Consider the following 12,043-nt stretch of genomic DNA (forward strand, 5'->3'; position numbering starts at 1 on the left):
ATATTAGAGTGGAGAAGAGTTGAGACCCTGCAGCTTCCAGGGCAAAGAGGAGGGCAAGGAGTACAGAAGGTCGGTAGGGAGGCAGCCTGATCACTCTCTTTGGGTGGCACAGGGTTGGGGGTTTTGGTTTCTGAGGCCAGTTTCCAGAACCCTTGGGAGGGTAAGGAGGCATTTCTCCTACAAGGTCACACGCTGGGAGAGGCTGCATCTTTGGAATCTCTCTTCCTAGGTGGCCCAGGGTGAAGGCAGCCAACCAAGATCCTGGGCTTGTTAGGTTCAGGAACAGATATCCCATCCTGGGTTCCCTGCACAGGCTCCTGCCACTTCTCCTTCCTCTCCTTGGGAGGTGGGAGGCAGCAGTGGGAGAGAGGAGAGGATGTTGGAAGCAGGAATCTGAGTGTGGCTTTGAGCCCACCTCTGTGTCCTTGGGCAGGCCACCTCGCTTCTCTGAGCCTGACTTAAGCCAGAGATAATCCCCACCTCGTGGTATTGCCCAAGGTTTGATGTAGAGCCAGGACCCTGCCCTTTCTGCATGTGCCCTCTTGGTTGGCCAGGCCAGCCTCCTCAACTGCCTCCTCCTGAACTTCCTTTCTGCAGATTCAGGTGGGACCCGAATCTGTGGGGGCTTGAGTTGGCTGTTTCAGGATTTTGATGCTCTGGTGGGAAAAGGAGTGAAGAGAGCTCCTGGCCCCAATATCAATGTTTAACCGGATGTGCAGGTCAATATTTACCAGGATAGAAAGCAATCTGAAAAGAGGTTGGCTAAGAGCAAAGGTCCTGGTGGGAGGGGAGGGCCAGGCTGGACTGGTTGGAGACTGGACAGAGCGTGGGGAGCACCAAAGGAGGGCCAGAGGAACATAGCGTACAGCGGCAAGGAGCCTGCAGAGGTACGAGGGGAGGGAGCTTGGCCTGCTCCTCGGGGCAGGACAGGTGGGAGCTGGTCACCTGGCCGAGGGGGTCTGGGTTGAATTTCTTCAAGAGACTTATAGTTCTCTAGCCTCCCTGGGTGCTGAGGAGCCAAGGTGGGGGTGGGGTGGGGGTGGAGGGGCTTTCAGTTTTCCTTTGGGGCCTGAAAACTGGAGACCATTTCTAGCCAGGAAGATTCCAGAGCCCCCTGGAAGATTCCAGAGCCTTGATTGGAGCTCAGGGCCCTGACCAATGCTTTTGTGTGTGGTGGGGGTGGGGCTTGGGATGATAGAGGGATCCTCCAGATGGAATGGCCTTGAGATGTGGAGCAGCTTTGGCGCCGAGGTTACAGCTGGGCCTCATTTATCCTCTCCCAAGGCAAGACCTGCCCGTCCCCACCTGCCAGCCTAGCTTTGCCGAGTGCAGGGTGTGGAAAGAGGCCTGTGATTCCCGTAAGTCCAAGCGCAGCTCTAGCCAAAGTCTTTCACTGGGCTCTGCTGCTGGGTCAAAAGGCAGCTGTCTGGCCACCCAACCACCCTCTGTGTCTGGGTGCCTCGGGGCCATTATAGGCCAGTCCACTTCGTGGCCAAGACGAGACCAGCCTGAGAAAGACTAACCACATGGACAGCAGGTTGGCTAGGGGCTCTGGTGAGGGACACCTGGTGTGGAGGGGCTTCAGGGCAGGCTTCCCGGAGGAGGGGGCCTTGCATTTGGCCGGCAACTGGCATTAATTGAGTGTCAGGCATGTGCTCCAAGTTTACCAAGGTTGTCTCAGACACACATAGGAGGAGTAGGGACATTTGCCATCTTTTCACAAAATAAGACAAAGCCCAGAAAGGTTAAGGGATGTGCCCAAGGTCCCTGGGCAGGAGGCAAGGCCTGGATTCAAACCCAGGCTTGACTCAAAACACGAAGAATAGGAATTATGAAGAACCAGAAAGTACAAAAGATACAAAAACTCCCGGGGAGATCCCACCCCTCAGAGCCCACGGCGGCGGGGGTGTGGGGGTGTGGGCTGGAGCTCGGGTGTCTGCCACCTCAGCGAAGCGGGTGGGCAGGATTCGGAGGGCCGGGGGCGGCGGGGCGGTGGGGGTTGAGGCTTCCTGTCCCGACACAGGAACATGGCGCTACTCCCGGGGCTCCTGGTGCTCAGCTTGTCCTGCCTGCAAGGCCTCTCCTCAGTGGTGAGGCTGGGGCCGGCGGCGGTGGCGGTGGCGGTGGCGGTGGCGGGTTCGGTCTAGTGGAGGTGGAGGCTGGGGAGGCCGGGTGGGAGGGCCGGAGGGGCTGGGGGGAGGGGCAGGGGGCTGGGCGCGGGGTGGGGGGTGGTGGAGGGGGGCTGGGGGAGGGTTTGGCCCTGAGGGGTCCCTCCCCCTCCCCATCTCTTTCTCGACAGTTCTCTCCCGTGAGCGCCATGGAGCCCTTGGGCCAGCAGGTACTGCGGAGTGAGGAGTGTGTGAGGGGGAGGAAGGCCCCCAGCGGCCTGACGTCTCCCATGGGGCTTGTGCGGGGCGGGGAGGCCCCTGCGGGAAGGGCCGCTTCCATCAGCTGCCTCCTTCCTGCAGCTCGAGGGCGGGCACACCCAGGAGAGGCTGTCCCCGCTCCTCTTCCTCCATTTGGGCAACCAGGTACAACCAGGTGGGGCTGGGGGGAGTGGGCGGGGCCAGGGGAGGCGGACCAATCAGCAGGGGCCAGGGGCCCGGGGGGCGTGGCTGTGAGGCTAGGCTGAGGCTCTGCGGGCTGCCAGCGTCAGGGTCGGAAGGACCGCCGGGGCGCAGGTCCCCGGAGTGCAGTGCCCGCCACGTGACTCTCCCTCTTCCCTCAGGACGGGAACAAGGCCCCGCCACCTCCAGACACCTGGGCTGTGAAGGAGACATTCGACACAGACCTTGAAGCTGACCCCTTTACCCCACCCCCCCCTGCCTTGAAGAGGGACCCAGAAAACTGCAAAGGGACCCCAACCCCGGAGCAGCTTCGCAGGCTGGCCCAGGCCCTGATGACCTTCACCAGAGACCTATTCTCCCTGGTGGCCCAGGGGTCCACCACCCCCAACCTCGTCCTGTCGCCCCTGAGCGTGGCCCTGGCACTGTCTCACCTGGCGCTAGGTATCGTGGCAGCACCTGACCAGACTGGCAGAGCTGGGAGGCCAGTAGGAACCCACTGCCCCAGAGTTTATTCGTGGGTTGCTCCTCCGTCAGGATCACTTGGGTGTTTGGTAAAAATGCAGATTCCTGGGTCCCCACCAGCAGTCTCTCTGGATCAGAGTTCTGGGGATGGAGCCCAGGTACCTGCTTATTCAAATTTCCCTGGGGATTTTTATGCAAGAATTTCATAGCTACAATGTCTCTCACTATGGGAAGCTGAGGCCCAGAGAGGGAAAGCAGCTTGAATGCCGTGAGGTGATAGAATTCTGGGGACGGCAATGGGGAGCTGGTGGTACTGTGGGTGTGCTCCTCATGAGCTTGCAGAAGTAACTGCAGGCTCAGCCTGCAGCGGGGGGTGGTGAAGGACCCCAGCCCGGGCCACAGCCCATGTGGTCCCCTCCAGGGGCTCGGAACCAGACGCTTCAAAAGTTGCAGCAGGCACTGCATGCAGACGCAGGACCCTGCCTCCCCCACCTACTGAGCCGCCTCTGCCAGGACTTGGGCCCCGGGACATTTCGATTGGCTGCCAGGATGTACCTGCAGAAAGGTAGGCGCCTGTGCTGAGGGCAGGGTACTCCCTTGGCAGTGTCCTGGAGATGGATAGGGTTGTGGGAGATGGGCTTGACCTGGGTGGGGGGAGGGCCTCTGTCTAGCAGGGCCCCAGCATGGGTGACTGTCAGAGCCCTGAACCCAGGGGATAGCTTGTGGCCCCTTCCGTGTAGAATTTCCCATCAAAGAGGACTTCCTGGAACAGTCAGAACAGCTCTTTGGCGCGAAGCCCATGAGCCTGACGGGAAGGCAGGGAGATGACCTGGCGAACATCAACCAGTGGGTGAAGGAGGCCACGGAGGGAAAGATTGAGCATTTCCTCTCGGAGCTGCCAGAGAACACTGTGCTGCTGCTCCTCAATGCCATCCACTTTCAGGGTGCGGTCCCCCTCTTCTCCAATCCCTTCCCTGGCAGCCCCTACCCTTGCTTCCCCTTCCTCGCCTATGGGCTGAGCTGCACCCTACAGGCTTTTCCCTAAGGGTCCCTTTTCATCTTCAAGACTGGGCCATGAGGTAGGGTGCTCTCTGGGCCATCGCTTGGGGATGGGATGGGCAGGAGACAAGCGGTGGTGTGTGTGGAAGGAACTGGGTGGTAGCGGGCGTTGTTGTGGAAGGGGTAGCATCCGAGGAAGAGGGGCATGCAAAGGTCCAGGGGCAGGTCCCTAGGAGCAATGCAGGGTGGGAAGAATACACACCCAGATTGAAAAATGCTTCAGGGATAAGGACCCAGATCACCTGGATGTCAACTGGCACAGCACCTCCTTGGGTTTCCACCCGTGCCTCTTGTCCCTTGAATCGATCCTGGGTAGGGTGGGGCAGAGGCTGGTGATGTGGAGCCCACCCTGCTCCCAGCCCGTGTGGCCCCACCCTCTGCCTGCGTGCAGGTTTCTGGAGGAGCAAGTTTGACCCGAGCCTCACCCAGAGAGACACCTTCCACCTGGACGAGCAGTTCACGGTGCCGGTGGACATGATGCGTGCCCACAAGTACCCTTTGCGCTGGATCTTGCTGGAGCAGCCTGAGATTCAGGTCACCCTTGGTTGCCCAGGATGAGCCTGGGTGCTGGGAGGTGGGGAAAGGAGTGGGCAGGCAGTGGGGCAAGTGGAACAGGTACAGGGGTGAGGCCAGGGGAGGGGGAATGGCTGCATCTCCATCAGGCAGTCACATCCCGGGGACTGGTGGCTCTGAAAGGTCCCGCTGTGTCCCCATCTGGGAATGCCTAGACTGCAGGCTCTTTGAGGTTCATTCATTTAACAAAAATACACAGGGCCTTGCCTGTGTGCTGGCTACTGTTCTGGGCACTGGGGATTTGGTAGTGCACTAGGGAGACAAGGTCTCTACCCTTAGGAGGGAAGACACGCAATGTAAATCAACACCACAATTTCAGAGGGTGGTGGATGCTCTGGAGGAAAAAAACAAAAACAAACAAAAAAAGAAGGTGATGATGGGCGGGCCACGGTGGCTCAGCAGGCAAGAATGCTTGCCTGCCGTGCCAGAGGACCCGGGCTCGATTCCCGGTGCCTGCCCATGTAAAATAAAAAAATAAATAAAAATGAAAAGAAGGTGATGTTGATGCCTGGGAAGGTGATTTAGGTGGAGTGGTGGTGGTGCTGGAGGAGTTCTCTAAGGAAGGGCACTAAGTTGAGACCCAGGTGACCTTGGAGAAGGGGTTTTATTGTAGCGTAAGGACTGCCCCAGCAGCCATGAAGCCCCTAAGGGGCTCAGCAGCCCCCAGCCTGGGAGACATGACCCGAGTGAGCTGCTGTGCACCAAGTAGCAGTGCTCCTTCGAAGGGAGGACCTGGCTGGGATGGGTTTGTCAGCCTCCTGCATGGAACATGCCGTTTGGCTAGAATTCCACACCTCGCTGTCTTGGTGCTGTCTCTCTGGCTTCTGATCCCTGAGCGGCAGTGTTGGTTTCAGGAGGCAAGCATGATGCAGGCACACCCCTTCTGCAGCAAGGAACAGCCCAGGAAGCCCTCCCCATAGGGGGCTGAGGGGCAAGCAGGCCCTGGGAGTGGCATCCTGGCTTCTCTCCGAGAAGGAGGCTGGCTGGTTCACTCCCACCCAGTTAGTTTCTTCGCACTGCTCCTCTCCTCCAGGTCGTACTTGTCTGCCCTTCCTTCCTCTTTTTCCCTATCCATTTCCTTGTCCTCTTTAGTCTTTCTCTTCCTCGGGCAGTTTGCAAATAGGCACAGGCAGCCAGGACCAATGCAGGAGACACTTTTTTAGCGACAGAATCTCCTTTCAAATGAAATTTACCCCAGATCACAGAATATCTATACAGCTAAGCAAAGCCATTTGAGCTGAAGTTGGTAAGAGGGCTGGGGAGGTACCCCTCATTGCAGGGGCTCCTCCACAGATCCCGAGTTTGAAAACCCATGATCCCATCCCTGTGCACTTGTAGTGAACTGCTGGGCAGAGGCAGGGGATGCCTCACTCTATGCATAGCTAACTTGTAGCAGATGGAGAGAAAGAAACCACTTACTGAGCATCACCTGTGTGCTTTGAAAGTGTTGTTTCACTGGATCACATGTCAGCCTGCAGCATGGCAGGTGATGTCACTCCATTTCACAGATGAGGAAAGGCTCTGCGAGGTGAAGCACACACCCAGAAATGGCCTGGACCCCAGTTCCTGTGTCTTAGAGGCAAGGCGTCCCAGACTCCTACTTAGGTTGGGTGCGTCCTCGTCCTCATGCTGTCTCTGTTCCCTTGTTTGCAGGTGGCTCAGTTCCCCTTTAAGAACAACATGAGCTTTGTGGTCATCGTGCCTACCCAGTTTGAGTGGAACGTGTCCCAGGTGCTGGCCAACCTGAGCTGGGACACCCTGCACCAGCCCTTGCTGCGTGAGAGGCCCACTGAGGTCCGGCTGCCGAGGCTGCATCTGAAGCACCAGCTGGACCTTGTGGCCACCCTCAGCCAGCTGGGTAAGGAGGCCGGATGTGGGGCAGCCCCTAGGGACCTAGACCACTAGGTCAGGCTGGGTCAGGAGGGGTGAGGAAGAAGCCCTGAGCTGGTGGAGGGTCTGGGTCAGAGCTAGCCTCGTGTTCTACCCTCTTCTGGGGCTTAAGGAAGGTTAGGGGGGTTGATTTGAAACCCTGGACTCTCTGTTCTGGGGTGGGGATGCTCTGCTCAAGACTGAGCATTGCAAAGACCCAGGTGGAGGGCCTAGGGTGGCCTGTGAGCCTTGCTGGTCCTTCTGGAAGGAGGACAAAGAAGAGAAGCTGGGGGTGTCACACCATTAAGGAGATACAGCCACCCATTTTAGCCATTTACTAAGCAACTCCTATGTGCCAGGCACTGTACTGGGCACTGGGAGCACATCATGTGGGAAGAGCTTGGTTAGAATTCAGCACAGTGATAAGATAGAGAAGGGCGCTATGGGAGGACATTGAAAACGTACCTAGTCTAGACTTTAGGGCAGGGAATCAGGGAAGGCTTCCTGGAGGAAGTGACGTTACAGCCGAGACTTGAAGGTTAAGCAGGAGTTATCCAGGGATCTGTGGGTCTCCAGGTGCTCCCTAGCGAGGAGGCCTTGCAGGCAGGTCCAGGCAGCTGTGGGGCAGAGCACAGCTCTGACCAGTGGTCTGCTGCCCCTGGCAGGCCTGCAGGAGCTGTTCTGGGCCCCAGACCTACGCGGGATCTCTGACCAGAGCCTGGTGGTATCCAGCGTGCTGCACCAGTCCACCCTGGAGCTCAGCGAGGCTGGTGTGGAGGCGGCTGCGGCAACCGTCACGGCCATGTCCCGCATGTCCCTCTCCTCCTTCAGTGTGAACCGCCCTTTCCTCTTCTTCATCCGGGAAGACCACATAGGCCTGCCCCTCTTTGTGGGCGTTGTGAGAAACCCCAACCCTAGCGCCCAGCCGGAGCGCAAGGAGCAGCAGGATTCCCCCGACAACAGGGTCTCCTTCCAGGACCAGAAAGGCTTTCCCCGTGGAGACAAGCTCTTTGCTCCTGACTTGAAACTTGAGCCCCCCTTGGAGGAGGATTACCCCCAGTTTAGCAGCCCCAAGTGACGGGCTGTGGCACCAGCATCCCGTGTCCCCCTGGACACGCCTTTCAACTCAAGTGACTCATTCCAACCAGTTTCGGGGCTGGAGGGGCGGGGCCTGGGTGAGCAGTCTGGGGGAGGGGAGGGGCCATTCTCTCCCGTCTCCCTTGGGTACTTTAGGTGGGGTGGGGATGGGGGGAGGACGGGCATCAGGGAGTCCTGCATCATTTCTTCCGAAGGGGCTCAGTGGGGTGGGGCTTGGGTGGGAGGGCAGCTGTGGGTCCAGTTCTGTCAGTGAGGTAGGTTAGGTTATTCCCCACGTCAGCGGGGCACCTGCACCTTTGTTTACAAGAGAGGGAGGTTTAGGAGGGACAGGATGCTTTTGGGTGAGTCTCAGGACACCCTAGCTGGGCAGAGGGAAGACAGGCCCTAGTGGTGGTCCTGGAGCACAGCCTTGGGACCTTGCATCCTGCTCTAGACAGGGAAGTTGGGAAAGTGACATGGCCTGACTGTGACATGACCGGCTGAAGGCTGGGCGTGCACTCCCTCCCAGGCCCCAGCCCGCTCTCCTGCTGCCCTGTCACCCTGGCCTCCCCACTGGTCCTCTGAGATGCCACCACTGCCAGGATTCCCCTTCCTTCCTCTCTCCTGCCTTTTTCTTCTGCGTGGAAGCTTTAGGGCTGAGGCAGGGAAGGGCCTCATTAGCTCTCTAAGCCTCTTTTGTAAAGTTTTTGTAGTGATTTTTACACCACCTGAATAAAGAATGAATGGGCCAGGCTGTCTGATGTTCCTTTCCTGGGCACGGGTGGGAGCAAGGCCGGGAGGAGGCTCCAGGGCCTAGCAGAGAGCCTAACTGCAAACAGGACGGCTCCGGGAGGGCTGGCACCCGCTGTGCCACGTTTGGTCTCGCCAGCTGCTTACCAGGCCCCCACTCCCCTGTGCAGCCTCCTTTGACAATGCCAGCTCTCTCCAGGGCCACCTCCACCAGGCTGGCTCTGCTCTCAGCCTGGCCCCTCTACATGCCTCAGGCAGTCGGCAGTAAGGCCAGCTCAGAATAGCACCAGCCTCCCGGTTTGGGAGAAGAACTGGCAATTAGGAAGCTGTGGAGTTTCTAATTACACACCAACCCCTCTGCCAGGAGCTGGCGCCTGCTAGCCGGGGACAAGCTTCCCGGAGCACAAGAACCAGCTGGAAATTGTCAGCCCCTGAGGTTTCAGGGGAACAGTTGGGGACTGCGTGGCATAGGGCCGATGCCTCCCACTGTGCCACCACCCGGGACATGGGCGCAGCATGGGTGCTGATATGGCCAGGCATACTTCTTGGTGGGCCTTATCTGTGCGTGCAAGGTGCCATGTGGCAGCAGCTCCCTGTGAACCTGAAGGGCACTGGCTGACAGCAAGTGCCTCGGGGTCAGAGAGACCTGGGATGGAATCTTGCTTCTTATACAGTGTGGGAAGATGGGTAATAAACAGACAAATGAAATGTGTGGTATGTCAGATGGTGATAAGAGCTAGGGCAGAAAATAAAGTAGAGAAAGAGGGGGGATAGGGAGTGCTGGAAGGGAAGGCCTCGCTGACAAGGTGACATTGAGCTGAGACCGGAAGGAGGTGAGTGAGGTGTCATGGTAGTTTCAGGGAAGAACGTCCCGGGCAGAGAGAACAGCAAGTGCTGAGTCCCTGGGGTGTGTTTAAAGGGTTTAAGATGAGCAGGATGCATGGGGCTGGAGTGGAGGGAGTGGGGATGGGGTGGGGCGGGGACAGATCATGCAGGGCACGTGTAAGGGACATGTAAAGATGGTGGTTTTTATCTTGAGTGATAAGAAGTCACTGGAAGATTATATCCCCAAGCTTGCCAATTTGATTTACCTTTCAGGTATTTCTTGGCTCTCTCCTCTCCTTTTCTGTTCCCAGTGCCCCTGCCTGGGTCTCACCATCACTCCCTAGGGCCGCTGCCATTGGCCCTTGGCTCTCCCTCCGATGTCTTGCTGCCTTCATCTGTCCTCCACCTTGCATGTCCTTATTGAGTGTACCCCATTTGCTCAGAATGCACCCAATTCAGGGTGTGGCAACAAACAAGCAGTGAAGATCCATACTCACCCGGAGCCTGAATTTAGTAGTGGGGTAGCTTGCATCATAAACGAGTAAACACATAAAAATACAAACTACAGACGGAACAAAAGTGCTACAAAGGAAATTCATGAAGTTTTGTGATTCTGAGTAATGGGGGAAGACTACTCTGGTTGGAGGGATCAGGGGAGGTGACATTTGAGCTGAGAGATGGATGATAAGGACCTGACCTCTCAGAGAGTCAGGGGCAGCCTGTTCTGGAAGAGGTAACAGCCAGTGCAAAGGCCCTGAGGCAGAACAGAGCTTGGATCCTTAGAGAAAGAGAGAGAAGGCCTCTGTGGCTGAAGCGTGGCAAGCTGGTGAGGTAGGCTGGGGCCAGATCACAGCAGTCCTTGTAAGCCAGAATTTGTATTTTATCCTAGAGTCAAAGGGAAGTTACTGAAGTGTTTTGTTTAAACTTTCTATATTGAAATACAATATACACACGTATATACAATCACACATAAATCATAATGTATATGAGTTTAATGAATTTTTCACAAGCCAAAAATCCCCATGCAACCAGCACCCAGATCCAGGAAGAGTACTCACTCTCCTGACTTCTTGTGACAGATTAGTTCTTCCTGTTTTTGAACATTATATAAAAGAATCACACAGGTTGTGCTCTTTTGTGTCTGGCTTCCTTCATTCAACCTCATGTTTGTGAGATTCATCCGTGTTGCTGGGCATGGCAATACTTCATTCATGCAGAAGGTTTCTAATGGAGGATGGCATGGTGTGGTTTAGACTGTAGAAGGCTCGTGTGGCTGCTGTGTGGAGAGCAGACTGTTGGATGAAAGTGGGAGTGGGGAGACCTTTTAGAGGGAGACAGGAGATGCAGGAGGTTTGGTGGAGGGTATTGGCTGTGCAAGTGGAGGAACGTGGTCAGCATTACTATGCATTTTTGAGGCAGACTTGATGGGATTTGTGGGTAGATTACATGGGAGATGAAGGAAAGCAAAATCTCAGGATGGTTGCGTTCATTGTGCAAATTCCTGTGTTTTTGTCTTAAGAAAATGGGTAGGTGGCAGTGCCTTTTACTGAGATGGGAGGCAGAGTGAGGGACAGATTTTAGACCAGTAAATCTGGTCTAAAATGGAAAATAGGAGATTTCCATTTTGCATGTTAGGATCGAAATGGTAGAATGACCACATGTCCCAGCTTGCTCAGGACAGTCTGGGTTATGTCTGTGGTTCCAGCTTAATAATACCCTCTTTTGCTCTTAAAAGTGTGCCTTTGAATGAGAAATTGTTTGTCCTACTTATAGGGACCCAGATGGAGATGTCAAGTGAGCATTTGGATATTTTGGTCAGGGTTAGCATTATATATTTGGGACCACATAGATATATTTAAAGTTACGGAATCTGTTGAAATCACCTAAGGAGAGATAGAGAGAGGAAAAAGTTTCTGGAATCAAGCCAGCAAAGGAGAAGGAAAGATGCTGTGAGCGTGGAGTAGAAACATAGGAGAGTGTGGAGAGTCAGGGTTTCAGGGAAGAGAATTTGTCCATTCTGTGTCTGCTGCCAAGGACAGACAGATCCGCTTGGTTGTCAACACAGAGGGCTTTCGTGAACGTGGCAACAGAAGTTGCAAAGGAGAGCTGGGCCGAGTAATGAGTCTGGAGTGGGTTGAGAAGAGAATGGGAGCTGAAGAAGCAGTGGAGGCTCCAGTGTGGCTCTGAGAGGAACAGGGGAATGGGGTAGTAGTTACAGGGGATGTGGTGAAAGGGGATTTCTTTTAAAGAAGGGAGTAGCAGGGAATGTTTGAAGGCTGTGTTTAGATCCCGGAGAGAGCACACTCTGATTATGCAGGAGAGGAACTGCCTGCAGCAGCAAAGGCCTTGTGAGAGCATGAGGGGAGCGCCTTTGAGAGAAGCAGGGTGTACATTAATAGGAGGATAGGGAAATTTTTTTTTATAATTTATTATTCAATAATTAGGACATAAACAAAGGTATAAGGAACACCGTAATACCACTATCCAACTTAAGAAATATTCTCAATATAGTTACAGCCCTAGATATCCCTCACCAATCCTTTCCCTGTCCCCATAAACATTACCCTGAGTTTGGTTTTTATTAGTTTCATGCATTTCTTTTATTTTCACCACATATATGTTTTTATTCCTAAGGGATATACACTATGGTTTTGCATGTTTAAAACTTTACATAAACGTTTCACACTGTTTTATTTTCCTGCAACTTGTATCCCTCCACATCATGAGATAAATCTGCATTGACACATGGGTTTCAGTGCATTATTTTTCACGGCTGTAAATAGTTTCCTCCCTATATTCTGTTGTTGATGGATATTTAGGTAGCGCCCATTCTTTTGCCCGCTACAAGCAGTGCTGCTATA

At 55.2% G+C, this 12,043-nt stretch overlaps 1 protein-coding gene across 4 annotated transcripts; it reads left to right on the forward strand.

Moving 5' to 3' along the window:
- Positions 1-552: 552 nt before the first annotated feature.
- SERPINF2 (serpin family F member 2) lies at positions 553-8,356 on the forward strand. 4 transcript variants are annotated; one of them, XM_077165484.1, is made up of 11 exons: positions 554-887; positions 1,285-1,358; positions 2,024-2,090; positions 2,300-2,338; positions 2,469-2,531; positions 2,729-3,008; positions 3,451-3,594; positions 3,770-3,973; positions 4,480-4,622; positions 6,315-6,519; positions 7,196-8,356. In XM_077165484.1, the coding sequence occupies exons 3-11, from the start codon at positions 2,028-2,030 to the stop codon at positions 7,606-7,608; spliced, it is 1,554 nt and encodes a 517-aa protein (XP_077021599.1). In that variant the 5' UTR covers positions 554-887; positions 1,285-1,358; positions 2,024-2,027; the 3' UTR covers positions 7,609-8,356. The 4 variants fall into 4 exon arrangements, with proteins under 4 accessions (XP_077021600.1, XP_077021599.1, XP_077021598.1 ...); XM_077165485.1 differs by lacking the exon at positions 1,285-1,358 and having other exon boundaries at positions 553-930; XM_077165483.1 differs by lacking the exon at positions 1,285-1,358 and having other exon boundaries at positions 557-887.
- Positions 8,357-12,043: the final 3,687 nt, after the last annotated feature.

This window comes from Tamandua tetradactyla, chromosome 6 (genome assembly GCF_023851605.1).
Source record: "Tamandua tetradactyla isolate mTamTet1 chromosome 6, mTamTet1.pri, whole genome shotgun sequence".
Classification (NCBI taxonomy): domain Eukaryota; kingdom Metazoa; phylum Chordata; class Mammalia; order Pilosa; family Myrmecophagidae; genus Tamandua; species Tamandua tetradactyla.